Genomic DNA, 15,887 nt, shown 5'->3' with positions numbered 1-15,887 from the left:
TTGCTGCTTCTCTGTAAAGTGAGTGCCCAGTGCATTAGCATCATTATGGGTGGGGAAACTGAGGCATATCAAGGGCATTCAGTCCTAAAACGCTGGCGTCGTCTGATGCTAACTGTCGGGATGCACTGCCGATTCCAGAGCAGGAAGGCAATCCTGTCTCTGGCTGTCCTCCAGCCCCACCGACCTGGGGACGCAGTGACAGAGCAGTCTTATGCCTGGCATTCATGGCTGCAGGTCCCAGTCTTGCCCTGAGTATGGGCTCAGGGGGACAAGCACCACCTTATGAGGCAGAAGCTCTTGCAGAGACAGCAGCACCTCTGAGGTGTCCCAGCCATGGGCTCGGGAGGTGCAGCCTCATGGTGCCTCATCCCACGGGGTTTGCACGGCTGTCCAAAGCCAAGCCACATTCCTGGCCGCGGCGGCAGAGCTGGGCGCAGACCCGCCGCGGGGCAATAGGCGTGAGGACACAGACAGCTGTGCCAGGGTGGTGAGGGTAGCACCGAGTTTCAGTCAGGCCCCGAGCAGATACAGGATCTGCCCTGTCCCTGCCTGGGGAAGGGTGAGGCCACAGGTTTGTGGGAAAATGTTGTTTTTCCCTCCCCTGGACTGCCCCTAGCAGTCGGCTGGGCCGGCTCTGAATTGCGTGGGCCGGGGAAGTGGGGGGGAGTTAACAATTGTAGTGCCTCTGGCTTGGAGCAGAGCCACGGCAAACAATCCTCTCCTGGCTGCGCTCCAGATCTGACAAAACACGGAGGTGCTATCGTATTCATACCTACATGCTTTCATCCCAGATCACCTCCCGAAAGCCCTGCATGATTCTCCCGTCTGTGATGAATCCCTCTGCTTAGCCACAGAACAAGACAGCCTGTCCACAGTATTGCAGCCAGGAATCCCATCCAGCATCCCTGCGAGGCCTCTGCTTTTGAAATTACAGCTGTGGATCTGGCAGCCAGTGGTGGGACCTGAGGTTAGAAGGTGATGTTGACTGAAGACGTGCGGACAGGGCATTCCAGGCATGCACGGGGTTAAATCGGAGGTGTCAGTTCACGGGGAGGTAACAGATATGTCCTGCTCCTCACTGCCTCTGGCTTTCCAGAAGCATTGCCCTCCCTCCCACATTCCAGCTGCTGCAGCTTTTCACAGCTGGCCGCTCTCCGGGGACATTTCCCAGAGCTGAGCAGGAGGGAGGGGAGCAAGCGGCTGTGGTCCCAGCACTGAAGGGGGGGTTGGTGGCTGGGCTGACTGTCACCCCACCCCCCCCACCCCCCCCCCGGGAACCTTGGCCTGGAGCCCTTCACCCCCAGGAGCAGGCTGGCGCAGGCAAACCTGGGCAATCCCAGGTCCCTGGCAGGGATCCACCCTCAGCCCTGGCCCGGAGAGTTTTTCCTGCTGCAGAGAAGGGACATCAATCTTTGCAGCTCACTTATTCCTTGGCCTCCAAAGCAGGGTAGCCAATTAGTGCTGGGTGTGATGGATGGCTTAGCCCCGTCCTCGTGACACCCATCCTCTGGAAACGGCTCCCACCACATAGAGGCACAGCCAGCCGTAGCGGGGGATGGCTTTCACCAGCCTCCAGAGTCCCAGAGAGTCTCACAGGAGTCTCAGGGATGGGGAAAGGTACTGCAGCAGTGCTTGCTGAGCTCTTAGAGACATTGCAGGAGGGGAAAGAGCCCTGAACGCTGGGCCAGGGTTGATAATTCAGGGCTTGGGAAGAGATTTCCTCTAATAATTCCCTGACTTGGCTGTGGCAAAGCGCGTAGCTCTCTGGGAAAGAGCAGATCAGCTCTAGGCTGGTCACCCACTGGTTGTGGCTCTGCGCTTGGGGCCAGGCTTTGCCATCACAAGACAGTGTACTGTGGGAATAGCTTGCACAGACACTCGGTGAGAGGCAAGCAGGCAGCAGAAATCCCATTGCTGCACTTAGACCCTGTCTCCCCTAGAATCATCCCTTGTCTGCAGTGAGGTAGGTCTGCCCGCTCTCTCCTGTGAGACATGGGCGATGCTTACTGAAACCTGGCTTCCCTCGCACGCAGTTAAACCCTTTTAATCCTTCCCTGTCGTCTCCGTTGAACTGACCTGTGAGGGGTCTCAGCACCGTCTCTGCTTCGGCTGGGTCCCCGGCGCAGCTAATCCTGGGGTGGTTCAGATGGCCCTCCCAATCCCCCAGGGCTTGCTGGGGGCGATTATAAACAACTCTCCAGGAGCACAGGCTGGAAAACGGATCCGATTACAGGAGAAGTGGGTTTCGGGGCCCCTGCTCTGTTCATAATGAAGTGTAATCCTAGAAAAACATGTTGCCAATTACACTTCAATTGAACCCAGATAATGATGCTTAGACAAGGCCCAGAAAAGATGGAGTCTGGACAGTGAATTCCTTTCTAATGGAGAAGAAAAGTGTTCCTCCGTGGCAGGTCTGGGCTCCGCTTGGTTCAGGCTCATTGTGATATGAGCAAGAGCTTGAAATAACCAATCTCTGGATCCCATTTAAATGATTTTATCAGTGGAAAGAGTATTAATCTCTCAAAAACACATGTTTATGGGAAGTTTAGTTTGGAGATGTATGTTTTTAACTGAAATCACTCTGGAAAGGGAGGAGGAGTGGGTCTCAAAATTGCTAAAATAACACATTTGTAATTCTTCTGGTTCAAAGTAACTTTTCATTTTGAAATGTAAGCTAATAACAGCTCAGTTTCTTGACCACTTTTTATAGTGAAAATTAAAACAAAACATCAAAATTATAGAAACAAAGTACTATAACCTAAGGCAAACATTTTATTCTCATTTTGGGGGGTTTACAAACACTTCTGAGACATCAGCTTTCCACTCCAATGCAGGTTGGCTGGTTCAGGTCTCTGTTGTTTTAGTTTGGGAGGGAGGATGATGAGGTTCAGTCTCAAAAAATGGTCATGGGGGCCGTGCCTCGCTCTGCCTCTGCGTGCTGGGCTGGGGCAGGCGTGGGTGAAGGGCAGGCGGTAGCTGGCATTTGGCTTTTACGGGAGCCGCTTGCAAGGTGCTGGGGGATTGCAGATGTCTCGGGGTTGGCGGGTGCAGTGCGGGTGAGCTGGCAGAGATGGCTGAGGCAGATAGGGAGCACCCGACCACGTGTCCGGGCACCTCCTCACATGGGAGACGGGTGGCGGGGTGGCTTGGCTGGCCCGAGCGGCGACGGGCTGTTATCGCCGCCACGGTCTTTGCAAAAGGCTTTGGGAAACCCACGTGTTGCCAGATCTCAGAGCTGATTATTTTTTTCAAAATAAAAGGCATTATTTTTGTACTGCGAACCTCCTCTTCAGCGCTCTCCCTCCTCCCCTCTCTCTCTCTCTCCCACACACACACACGTTTTTTGCTGCCTTGGGGGATTTTAGCAGCGCAGGGCTCTGAAAAACAGACTCCTACCTCCTTCCCGCAAGCTCAGGGAAAGCAAGATGCTCTCTAGATACCGGGCTGCAGGTCAAAGTTTCCAGCATTACAGAATGAGACAAGAAAACAGCAATTCATGCTAGTGTCATAAAACCTAAAGTTGGGCTTGGGTTGGTTTGTTTTACAGGGTAGGTCTCAAATGCCCTGGCAGTGCCGTGAGCTGGCACTTGAAGACGCTCCAAGGCTGTGGGAGCGTGGCAGGGGGCCGAGCTCCCGACGGGACCACCGCGGCACGGTGCCGGGGTGCCAAACCCATCCCGATGCCTCCGAGCACGGTGCCACCGCTGCCGTCCCGGCCCTCGGCCGTGGCAGCTGATTAATCCCAGGCGAGGGCCCTTTGAGCGGCATCCTCAAACAGCACCGCGCTTCGAATAAGCTGGTTTCCATCTGAATCATAAGTCTCCAAAAGTGCCTGCGCCGCGCAGAGCCGGGCAGACATGTGTGTGCGTGTGGGGCTGGATGTTGATTTTTCCCTGAAACAACTCAAGGCTTTATCAGTCCCATCTCTTTCCCACGGTTTTCTGTTGCCAGTGAGGTCACTGGTCCCTTTAAACTGGGGCTGAGGCCAATGTGCAGCGGGTGGAAGGGGGGCCGTGGGCAGGAGGGGGGGGGGGACATGAGACGGTTCACACAGACTGTTCCTTTTACAGGAAGACTTGGGATTTCGACCAGCGAGCGGGAGGAGGCGGAGGGGGTAGAGGAGGCGGGGGGGGGGGGGGGGCCTGGGAACCTGGGAGCGCCGGCGCGGCCGCGTAATCCGTCACTCCCGGGAGATGTCTCATTAACCCATTAACCAGGGAGGTTGGGGACGTGCTGGGAGGAGAGCGAGGGAGAAGCCGGGGGTGTGAAAGGCAGAGTGCGGGCAGGGGAGGAGCCGTGCGAGGCACTGGGGCCAGCTCCTCCGCGCAGCCCGGGGAGGGACGGCACTTCCCCGAGGACGGCGGGGAAGGACGGCGGTGGCCTCCGGGGCCACGCGTGGGGCAGCCTCGCCGAGTCCACCGGCTTCACCCCCTTAGAGCCCCGCGGGGACGCGGCCGCCCGGGTGCCGCCTGCGAGGATGAAGCGGTTGTGCGAGGAGAGTTCGTCCGACACGGAGTCCGACGGCACCATCGACGTGGGCCGGGAAGAGGAGTACAGGTGAGGACGCGCCGCCGGCGGCAGCTCCTTCCCGGGGCTCAGGGAGGTGGGACGAAGTCGGATTTTGGGATCTCTGTTGCCGGGCAGCTCGGCATCCTGCGGGGGAACACGGGCTGGAGAGGGAGTTCCGCGGTACCGGGCACGGCGCTTGCTCTTGCCCCGGAGCTTGCAGCGGCTCCCTGCGAGCTCCTCGGGGCGGCCGAGTTCGGCGCTTGCCGGGGCACGGTGCGGGAGGGCACCGGGCTCAGCCACGGACTCGCCGGGAGTCTGCTGGCACCTCGCTTAACCCCCTTCGGGCTGGGCCGGTCCTGCCCTGGGCAAGGGCGGGCGGGGGGCAGGCTGGATCACTCCAGCGTGCAAGCGTGGATTGATGCTGGCGTTAGGACTGAGCCGGCAAGGAAACCCAAGTCGCGATACAAGTATTCAAGCTGTGTTACGAGCTGATTGCATTCAAGAAAATGCCTTATTCAAGCCAGAGCAATTGCCTTCTCTGCCAGAGAAGGGCAGCTCTGATCTTCGTTAGCGGGAGCCCGGTTGCTCACAGGTCTCTGCACCCCGAGATGGGGCAGTCGTGTCCCCCCCAGAGCAAAGGCACCCATCAGCTGCCCGGATGCCCCCGCAGTCCCAGCGATCCAAGGGTTCCCGGGGAAAGTGGAAGAAACGAGGAGGTTTTGCATGAGAAACGCTTCTGCTCTGCTGATGCATTTCTAATGCACCAGCTGGGGCTTTGATCTTTATTAAAGAGGGAGCCCGTGCAGTCTGGCCAGCAAAGGGTGCCCTGCTTTAAGCGTGCACTTTCAGTATCACAGTTCGCAGGCTCCATCCCGTCACTGCTGAGCTGCAGTTTCGGCTCTGGGGCTTTGCTGCCTGGTGAAATAGTGAGTAAATACTGAGGACAAGACCTCTGCGTGGTTCCCCAGGCAATGTCCTCAGGCTTCACAGCGCTCCCCTGGGCCGTGGCTCTGCTGGCAGAGGGCATCCCCAGCCACCGCTCGCAGCCCGGGTTCCCATGCTGTGTCAGCCATTCGCGGGCATGCCCGGGCTCTGAGCGTGCAGACGGTGCTGGTGATGAAGGAAGGGCTCTGTTATTTGTTCTCGTCCGAAAATCAGCTGCTTTTGAACTCTCGTTTCAGTAGCCAAGTGTCCCCCTCCCTCTGCGTCCAGCGAGGCCCCAGATGAATTCATTCCCTTTTGCCGCTTGGTATCCTGAGCAGAGAAGTCGCCCTGTCTGGTGCCAAGCTCAGGTTCTCATGGGACTAAATTAATGAGTCTGCTTCTCACTGATATGGTCACAGTAGAGTTGGGCATGTCCGACACGTAATGTCCTGCACAAATTCACTCACCCCTTACGCGGTTTCCAAGTGCAACAGTATTTAACCTATCTTCCTGCTGCACATGAAATACATCCCACTTCTTTACATCAGTGCAGCACACTGAGTCTATAGTACCCCGATGGATGAAATAGAGGAATTGTCATAATGTTTTATTTCAATAAACAGTAACAATGAATTTTTGATCTCTCTCTGGTGCTGCTAATATGTCTTCTCAAGGCAATCGTAGAACCAGGCAGCGCTGTGATCTGGTGGTATTTGTATAGAAGTATATTGTTGCTCGTGTCACGCAAACACATGGCCAAAAGAGCTGTTCCTGCCCTGCCAGAGTTTACATCCCAAGTAATGTGGTCCTGCATGGGATGCTGGCGGATCGAGCAAAATGAAACACTTCCAGGTGGGGAGCGAGGTAGAACGATTAGGGCAGAGGGAGGCAGCCAGGCAGTCTGGCCGGGGTTCCCAGCCCATTACCCATCGGTTGAGTGGTTTGGGCAAACCAGTTTCCCTGTAGAGTGGGGATGAGTCACTCCGGGTGTGAGGCTTGGTTCAGTGCATGTAGCAGGTTTAGACTCCGGGGTCACTGCAAAAGCGCAAGATACTGGTTGGTTTTGGGGTGGTTTTTTTGCTTTTTGCTTTGAATGAACAGCCAAAGTTATGCTGTAAATGATAAAGTCGAGCACAGAGCAATGCAGAAATTTTAATCATCAGACAATATAGTTACGGTATCTTTTATGTGATTCAAATCAGTCAAACATTTTTTAAACATATTTTGCAGTAAGCTATGTCTTTATATCAACATCTGGAACTGTAGTTCACAAAGAGCAACGCGTTCGGACAGCTCTGCAAAGAGTTTCAAAATTCACTGTTATAGACTCCTTGAGTGCGTACTCCGCATTCCTGTGCTGCTAGGCGAATTCAGTACCTGCCCCCTGCACATATAACACCCCAGCGTCCGCACAGAGCCCATTTTCACACCATACTTGCTCACCGTATGTGCATTTATGTATACCAGCAATGCATGTTTGTACTTGCGAAGCCAGCCAGCACCTATGCCCAGAGAAAGCCCACCCAGCAGACATTCAAATAGGGTACCTGTATGGAGATGAGCGAAGCAGTCAGTAGTAGAACGTGTTATTTTGTCTGATTGTGTAAAACCACTTCTGAAAGCACCTCACTTGGGCCTAACAAAATGTATTTTTAATGGGCTGAGTTTGGTCTAGTTTTTGGCTTGCTGTGCAGACAGTACTGTCTCTGCAGAAACATCTTTAATAGACTGCTATTAAAATGCTTCGTCAAACTGAAAAATATTTTGATTTGATGGGGTGAACCCAAATGCCCCTTTCCAGATTTGTATGTCTTACGCGGTCTCTGAGTCCCTCCGGAGCGCTGTGCTGGCCAGGATTGCAGACTGCCGTCTCGCCTGCGTGTTAACATCCCTGCACCGAGTTTCGTAAGGCGCAGAAACAGCCCTGAGCCAGTCCCACTTCCAGAGGGAGAAACCCTGCTTGGGGGAGGTGGAAGGTCGCCTGGCTGGCCTCCTCTCCAAGAGGAGGGGTTTTGCTCCAAGAAGTTTCCCACGCCTGGTTATCCATCATTATGGAGACTTCACCTCTGTGGGGACCTAAGGATTGAACTTTGCCTCCCTGTGCATGTCTAGTGCTGACCTTTGGCGGTTTTAGCCTCACCCGTGCCCACCAGGCACTGGATGGTTTGTCGGGCCGTTCTCCATAGCCTGTCCCCCCCGTTTCCCTTGTCCCTTGAGCAGAGCTGGCCCTTGGGGCTGTCGGCCAGCAGGCACAGTCTCTGCTCTGTCACCTCACGGGTGTTCCCCCTACCCAGGTCCTGGCCCCTCTTTGTCTGGTTCAGGGGTATCCATGCATTCAGAATATTGTGGCCCACCCCAAAAATTGTGGTTTGTGAAGCGACTTTGCAGGAAGCCCTCAGAAACCACATCAACGCTGCCGTTAGCCTCACCCTGAGGAGCAACCAGCCCTTTGCTGCCGCCCTGGGTGGGAGCTTAGATACACGTTCGTGCTATCGCAGTGCTGAGATGCAAAGCCCTGCAGACAGGGCAGGCTCAGACACGAGAGCCGGGAGGTTCACACATGGAGGAGAAAAAAGGCCATGACTCCAGAGCTCGGATCACTGCTTTTCCAGCCCTGTGGAGATACCAGCACAGGCTGAGATTGAAGGACACATGTGCCTGGTAGCGGATGGACAGTTTGGTGCAGAAATCTGTCCCAGGCTGGTGGGAAACTCTCGGAGGGGAGAGAGTGGGATTTGAGTCTCTGCTTGGTTCCCCATCCCCAATTCCTGAGCTCTGTGTTGTGGGTAAAAATGAGATGGGAACCACAGAAGATGTTATTGGGGCGGGGGGGGGGAACTGCAGATGGCAAACGTGTGTAAAGCATATGTGCAACGGAAGTTTCTCTCCAGCTAGTGCAAGAAATTATTCCCTCTTCTTCCTTTCCAGCCATGTTTCCAGGTCTGTGTCTCCCACTACGACATCTCAGATACAAGCCAGGAAGAAGAGGAGAGGGGTGAGTCTCATTTATGTTGGGGGTGTTGGCATTATGTATGGGAGTGGCTGTGCTGTGTCTCCCTGGGGGGTTTGGCTGGTTCCAGCTGTGTGCCAGGGCTCCCTGTGACATCCCCTGTGTGTGGTGGGGTGCTGTTGGTACATCCTTACTCTGGGGACGCAGTGCAAAATTGACTTTACACTGTTCCCTGCTCCATCTCCTGCAGAGCTCTCCCCACAGCCAATTGGAGATTTTTTGCAGAGGTTTGGCCTCAAATCTGGCAGAAAGGGGTGGGGATAGGGGTGGAGGAGAGCAATTTCACCTGGGGTTATCACACCAGTCAGTTAATGTTTCTTTGCTCAGCTTTTGCACCCAAAACATTTACTTACATGGCCCTGTTCAAAGCGCCTCTCTCAACCTGCCATAGCTGTTAATGAGGGCTGTAAATGACCATGGTTTCTTCTCTCCACTTGGAAATCTCCCACAGATCATTGAGAAGCGGCGCCGTGACCGTATCAACAGCAGCCTCTCCGAACTGCGGCGCCTGGTGCCCACCGCCTTTGAGAAGCAGGTGTGTGTGTCCATGATTTCCACCCATCCTCCCATGCAGGCTGTGTTTCAGAATGAGAAAGTCTGGAGCAATGCTATGTCTTTCTTATCATCTTCACTTCAGGGAGTAAGTAGGTGGTGAAACTGGGTGGTAAAACAATATTAACAAATATTCAGGAGCCCTAGGGAGGATAAATTCAGTCCAGAAAGTGTTTTGCAGATATGAAGATGCACAGAAATGGGAATTTTCAATTTGCATCAGGGCATCTTGGGAAAGGAGCTCCTTTTTCTACTCACTTGATGTAAAAATCAGAGCCAATGCTCTGGCTGGATGCCCTGCTCCAATCTGAGCCCTCCTGCGCTTCAGGAGTGTTTCAGGAAGGAGGTCATTGGGCATAACACAGACCCTGAGAGGCACAAAACCCTAGACCAAAAAATGATGAATTGCTCTTTTTTCCTGCTCCCAACATACAGGGATCTTCCAAGCTGGAGAAGGCAGAAATTCTACAAATGACAGTAGATCACTTAAAAATGCTTCACGCCACTGGAGGAACAGGTAAGAACTGTTTTTAGAAGCATACAGGTGAGGTGAAGGTGAAAACCTGGAAGGAAAATTCCCCATTAGCCTCAGCAGCAAGCAATACCTTGATGCTGGTGTGCCTTGCTAACACCAGCCAGCACCAAAACAAATGCTGCCCTGCCTGCTTCCCAAGGGAAATATTTTTTGAGGGAGGGCAGATGGATATTTCCTGCCCTGTTGTTTTTCATATGGGTCAGCCTCCCATGCATCCATTTGGCAGACTGGGGTATGTGGGATGGCAAGTCCCACAGACCTGCAGGGATGGCACCCTGCTAAAAGCTGTCCAGCCAGAGACATGCTTAGTCCTGCTCAGAAATGAAGCCTGCTTCCAGAAAAACGATATTAAACTCTTTACCTCCTCCCTGGGATACATTTCCTGCAGAGGCTGAATTCTGCATGGAGACTCTGCAAATAAACAAGGCTTTTTTCCCTTTCTGTTCTTTTTTTTGTGTCTCTTGGTTGTTATAAGAAGAGAGAGGGAGCCCTGTGCAAAATTCAACAAAGGTCTTATTTGTACTGAGACCTCAGTACAGACCCTCTGTCCTGTTCCAGTTAACAGGATGGAGATCACAGCTCCAGTAAAGAAGCCTCTGGCTTGCTTACCACCCATTTTTGGCTTGCTGGGGACATTGCTGGCATCCAGGCTTTGGTTCAGAGCTGTAACTTGGTCTGGAACATTTGTTTAGATATTCAGTTTGACTGCACTGCAACAAAGGGCTGTATTGTCACGAGAGACCCTGTCAAGCAAAGTGGTCCAGCGCTTCACTGTGCTGTGACATTCTCTGCTTTATTGCTTATCGTCTCATGAAGCTGCAAGTAGGGAGCAGAAGCCTAAAAATCAGCCATTGGTTGCATTTTATCTTGTTGATTTCTGTGGCTTTGAGCTTTCTTGGTCCAGTGGTTTTGGCTCTGCCACTGTCCTGTGTCCTTCAGCCGGACATCTAAGTCAAGTATAAAGATTGGGACCCAGGCAGGGGAAAATGGTGCTGTGGATTGAGGAGACACAGTGTCCCGCTGTTCTGCAAGACCAAGGATGGTCCATTTGCAACGAGGGACCCAGTGCCCACCTAGCCCACAGTCATGTCTCCAGCAGCAAAAACTGATAGAGTCCAATAGGAAAAAATTTTTCCTTCCCGAGCACACTTAATGAAACCTCTTACTCATCTCACATGCTGGAGTAAGAGGCTTCATGACCCTGGCAGTTTTATCCCGATGAGATAACCGCAGATGCTATTCTCATGCACGCAAACGTCCAGTCCTTTCGGACACCCACTTGGCTATCTGCTTCAGTAATATCACACGGCAGCAAAGTGCCTCAAGTGAAATACACAGTGCATTAGAGAGGGTAGTGAAATCAAAGCACATTCCGGGGCTCTGCATGCACTTACTGTCACCCGTGTCCTCTCCCTACAGGCTTCTTAGATGCTCGAGCTCTGGCTGTGGATTACAGGAGTATCGGCTTCCGTGAATGTCTCACTGAAGTTGTCAGGTACCTGGGCATCCTCGAGGGCCAAAACACTGCCGACCCCATCCGTCTGCGACTCCTCTCCCACCTGAATAATTATGTGGCAGAAATGGAGCCTTCGCCTGTGGCCACTTCTCTCCTGCCCATCCAGACATGGCCGTGGTCCTTCCTCCACAGCGCTGCTGGCCCCGTGCAAATCCCCAGGAGGGAGGCTGCTCCCGCTCCGGTTGTTTTGACTGCATCTTCCTTGGCTTACCCAAGCCCCGCTGTGAGGCCAGCCCCGCTTCGCCGTGTCCCCAGCGACATGCTGCCATCCCGCCGAAGCTTCCTGGCTAGCAGGATGGCCTCTTCCAGCCGCAGGGCCCGAGGCGCGGGCTCATCCACGGCCATAGCAGCAGTGCCCAGGATGCCGTCGCCAGCGGGCATATTGAGAGAGGGCTCATCCAAGAGCAGCCAAATAGCGACGTTCCTCTTCTCACCAGCCTCTGCCGGCATCCCCATTCCACCAGCTTACACAGCGCCTCCTGCCTTGGGCGCTGCCGCGCAGGGACCCGGGATCAGGGTTGGGACATCCAGGATCTGCCGCTCCTGGGCTACTGAAATCGGGGCTTTCTGACCCTCCCCTCCCCTTCGGAGACAGGAATTCTTCAGCACTCATTGTCCACAGGCCTAAGAACAAACTCAGCTGAAAAGGCATCTTTCCTGCTTTGCAGAAGCCAAGGATCCATAAAGAAAATTCTCTTTACTCTTCCCTCCCTCCTCACACCGCTTTCTTTGCCTCACCATCACACGTCCTCTCCCTCGTGATGCCTGCAAACGTAAATCACATCCAATTCGATGCACTTGTCTGCACGCGGCTGTACTCCAGATCCTTCCGGCTACGAGGGAGGGGGCACACGCAGATCTCAACCCTGTTCCTTCTCCAGCAAATCCCTCTGCAGAGCCCAGTGTTGCTCTCCTTTGGAAAACAGCCAGCCTTGAAATACTGTCTTATTTCCTTGGGGACTCAAGAGCTGCCAGAGACTTGCTCATGCTGATTCCCTGTGATGTGTCCCCCAGCTGCAGCACCTAATTTTGGTGTGGTGGGACAGACTCAGCTCAGCCCCCCTCCCCAGCACTGCTGGCACCCGGCAAGGCGGCTAGGGCCCCCCCAGCTCCCTTAGCGAACTGGCTGCCTGCTAATCCCCATGCTTTCCTTGCTGCATTACCAGCTTTTCCCACTTACGTGCCCTTAAGGTGGAGTGAGGCAACAGCTTAACAGAGCGTTCCCACAGCCGAGCTGAAATACCGCCGTGTCCGCAGGGCCTGTGCTAGGTCCCTGCACAAACCGTGCAGGAGCAGCTGGCCAGGCTGCCTGGGTGGAGGGAGGCTTCTGCAGCCCTTGCTCCACACTGAGGTGTGAAGAGGCGAGATGAGGCAAGACAGGGGATTTCAAAGGGACGTCTGTCACAGAGGGGAAGGCTCTGACGGCCAAAGCGAGAAGAAAAGGCATTTCCCTCTGCTAGTCTTCCCGCTGGAGTCATTTCTCCTCCATCCCCTGCTGAACAGCTGTGACTGCAAAGGGGGGGAATGGGTCAGACCAGCTTGCATTTGAAGTGCCTCCTTCATTCTCTCTTAGCTCTGCATCCCTCACCCTCTCCTCCCAAATGTTTCTGTTTTCTTTCTTCAGCACCGTGTTTTGGTCTCACATTGCTCATCCCTCTCCCTGGGCCGGGACCAAAACCCACTAAGGTTTCACAGCAGACCTCGGCAAGCTCTGGGTCTGCACTTGTCCTGATTACTGAGAGCTTTTTCTGACTTGGCCTGCATGCCCCTAGATAACTGACGCAGCAGATATGCTTCTGCTCCTCCAGCTGTCCTCCCCTCCTCTCTTCTTTGGGCAGAAAGGAAGCTTGAAGCTCTCAAGCCACCCTGCTCCTGTGCCACGTCTCTAACTCCCATGGTGGCCAGGGCAGGGTCTCCCAGTGCTCCTCCTCGTCTGAACAGCCCTCGCTCCCTGCATCTGTGCCTTGACTTGCTGGGATACATGTGCAGAATAGCCTGGACCTAGTTGCATGCCCACCCCAAGGAGTCTTGCCCACCTCTACAGCACTGTGACATGAAAAGAGAAAAGCAGGGAAAGGTCAGTGCAAACAAAGGTAAAAAAGAGGGAGAAGATCTCTCTTGAATGGGAGAGCCTCTCCCCATGCCTCAGGTCAAACACACAGCCGGTTAGACTGTGTGGATGAGCTGGTGTTTGTGGTCCTACAGATCGTACCTGCCATGTGCATGTCAATGTATGTATCTGCTATTGTTTTGAAAGTGAGTCCCTCCCAGTTGTTTTGATGAAAGTCGTCACACTTAACACACAGAAATGCTTCCACTACTTCTCTTCACCCTTGTCCTGAAGTGCCAGAATCAGCCAGGAACAACATATTCCCTTTTAATAAAGTCAGAGGATGTCCCCGCGGACCCCGGTTGTTCCTGCGGCTGGTCGGCACGCTAGAGCTCACAGCAAATAGCCCAGCCTCACTTTACACTGTGCAGAGCTGTTAGATTCACGAGCTGTGACATCCAGCAAAGGTGTCAAATAAAGTCTTTCAAACCCCTGTCCTGGTTGTGAAATGTAGTGTTGATGTGAATCTATTCTGCTAATCCAGCCTGCTTGGATAACTGTTAGTTTTGCAGCAGGTGAGCTTTTGTTCCTGAAAAGCTTCAAAAAATGTGAGATGTAGCTAGTAAGGTAACATCCCTCCTGGTCGTTTTATAGCTGCTGCTCTTGGTAACTCTGCTGCCATGACTTTTTACTTTGCAAACCACTATGTGAGTCAAAATCAGCTGGAGAGTCAGCAGTGCTTGCCCTGAGACTGGCAATAATCCGTGGCTTGAGAACAAATAATTTCATTTAGCTACCAGCATCCACAAAAATGTCAGGGAACAAATCAGGTCCAGCAGAGCCTTGCAGCCAGACGCCAAGGGCTCGCCTTGGTCTCCTGACCCTTTGCAAGCAGGACCAGAATAACCCCTGCTGCATCTTGCTGTCGGGAAGTGCTTTGGACTAAACAAAGAGCCACAGCTGAGAGCTTGTCTCTGTTTTGAGGAAAGGACCAGTAAATGATCCTTCTCGTGAAAGATGCTGGGAGAATTTTCTGGGGAATGGTGGGAATTCGACTTCCTTTCCCATAACTCCTTCTCGCTCCAAAACGCCTTTCAAAACCGCCCATAAATCCCTGCCTTAAGTGCTGTGTTGGGAATTGCTGGAAGGGAGCAACTGCAGCTGTGATGGAGTAATGCAGCATCCGTCTGGAAGCAGAGAGAGACTTCAAGAGCAATAATAGGGCTATTGATGACGGGTCATCCCACTGGTGCCTGGGCTGCCCCGACCCGGCTGGAGGCGGCGGTGGGAGCTCAGTGCTCTGGTGTGGCCTCGGCCAGAGAGAGGAACCAAATTACCCTCTGTGGGAGGCAGGCATACAAACCAGCCCCGCGGGCTACAGTGGTAAAACAAAACAGAGACAGTGAAAAAAAAACCACTTCCTGATCTCTGCTGATCAAACAGGAGCCAGAGCGGGTGGGAGGGCATCGGTTCAGGCCCGTGGGGTTTTCTACCCACAGCAACATGGTGATTAGAGCAGTAGCCCGGGACTGGAGCTTCTTTTTTTTTCCCAGGGTTTTCTTTAGCCTGAGTCTCCTCTAACACATCCTGGCAACTTTTGATCTACCCCTGTAGGGGAAATCCCCGGACTCTCCACACACTCTCTTCATCCTTGTTCTTCAGGCAAAAATCATAATGAAGAGGCCTATGGGAACGCGTGGGCTGCGTTCGGCGCAGTCCGGCTGGGGTTGCTCGGTGGCATACAGCGGTGTTAAACACCGCTCCAGCTCTGACAGCAGCAAGGCTGGAATAAAACAGGGTCCTGATGAACAAGCTTTTGCCTGCTACTTGGAGGGGACAAGGGCACTTCCAGGTTGTGGGAGATTTGCTATGCAGCAGGTGCTCTAGCAGCGAGCGAGTCCTGCTATCCCAAATTCCCCTGCATGAAAAATGTTCCTTATCTCAGCCCCGCCGTTGCTTGCCCTGGGTGAAATGCTCTCCCTCCCGCACTTTGCGTTTTTCCACTTGCAGTGCAGTCCCGGCCTGCCCTCTGCTGGTAAAATCCCAAAGCTAAGGAAGAGAAATCCTAAACTAAGGTCAGCATTTGGTTGAAAACTTGCCATGCACGTTGAAAAATGGATGCTCTTTTATGATGACCATCAGCGACTGAGATGCCGCTCAGACACACGGTAGCAGAGCAGCAGGTCTCACACTAGCGTCATCGATGGGAATGGACTGGCAAGATGAAGACATTAAAAGATGTAACCTTTGCTCCGGGCACTGCTGAAGGTCTTAAGAAGGTGAACTGGGAGGATCTTGGGCATCAGTGGTCACCAGGAGCAGCTGCACTCATGTGTCAAGGGTACCAAGAGCAGTGGGGTCCCTGGGGCAGTTTTGGGCCCCTGTGGGCAGAGGGTACCCCCAGCCCGTCAGTTCATGTCAGGAGTGTAAAGGACCAAGGAGGACACAGGACTGTAGTTGTCTGTATGGTGTCCCCTGGGAGGGGAGGCAAATGTCAATAAGTATGTTTCAACTAAAGCCATTCTCAGTGTAGCCACAGCGGCTGCTTGCAGCCAAAGTGTGTTTTATATGGAAACATGTTCTTCAAGCTCTGCTGTGTTTTGACTTTAGCTGTTAGAGTGGGAGCCATGCCGAACTCCTTCCACAGCAAGATGCTTGTCTCAGACCGTGGTTTCCCAGCTGACGAGATGCCGGGCTGCAGAGGACCGAGCTGTGAAACAGCAGCAGACGCTGGGCGCGATCCCAGCAGTGTGTACCAGTGCTGCCTCCCAGCACCACCAGCTGTTGGGAG

The 15,887-nt window shown here is 53.6% G+C and overlaps 2 protein-coding genes across 2 annotated transcripts in view; one reads left to right on the top strand and one right to left on the bottom strand.

Annotated features, from left to right (window-relative positions):
• The window catches only part of CAP1 (cyclase associated actin cytoskeleton regulatory protein 1), a 156,047-nt gene that overhangs the window by 104,027 nt on the left and 36,133 nt on the right, over window positions 1-15,887 (bottom strand). The gene's annotated exons all lie outside the window — the stretch shown is intronic.
• HEYL (hes related family bHLH transcription factor with YRPW motif like) lies at window positions 4,195-13,580 on the top strand. The gene is made up of 5 exons (XM_049820888.1): window positions 4,195-4,557; window positions 8,362-8,428; window positions 8,895-8,978; window positions 9,431-9,512; window positions 10,950-13,580. The coding sequence occupies exons 1-5, from the start codon at window positions 4,478-4,480 to the stop codon at window positions 11,615-11,617; spliced, it is 981 nt and encodes a 326-aa protein (XP_049676845.1). The 5' UTR covers window positions 4,195-4,477; the 3' UTR covers window positions 11,618-13,580.

Source organism: Accipiter gentilis, chromosome 17 (genome assembly GCF_929443795.1).
Source record: "Accipiter gentilis chromosome 17, bAccGen1.1, whole genome shotgun sequence".
Classification (NCBI taxonomy): Eukaryota; Metazoa; Chordata; class Aves; order Accipitriformes; family Accipitridae; genus Astur; species Astur gentilis.
The sequence above is the reverse complement of the archived record's forward strand: the minus strand, read 5'-3'. Positions and strand labels throughout refer to the sequence as shown.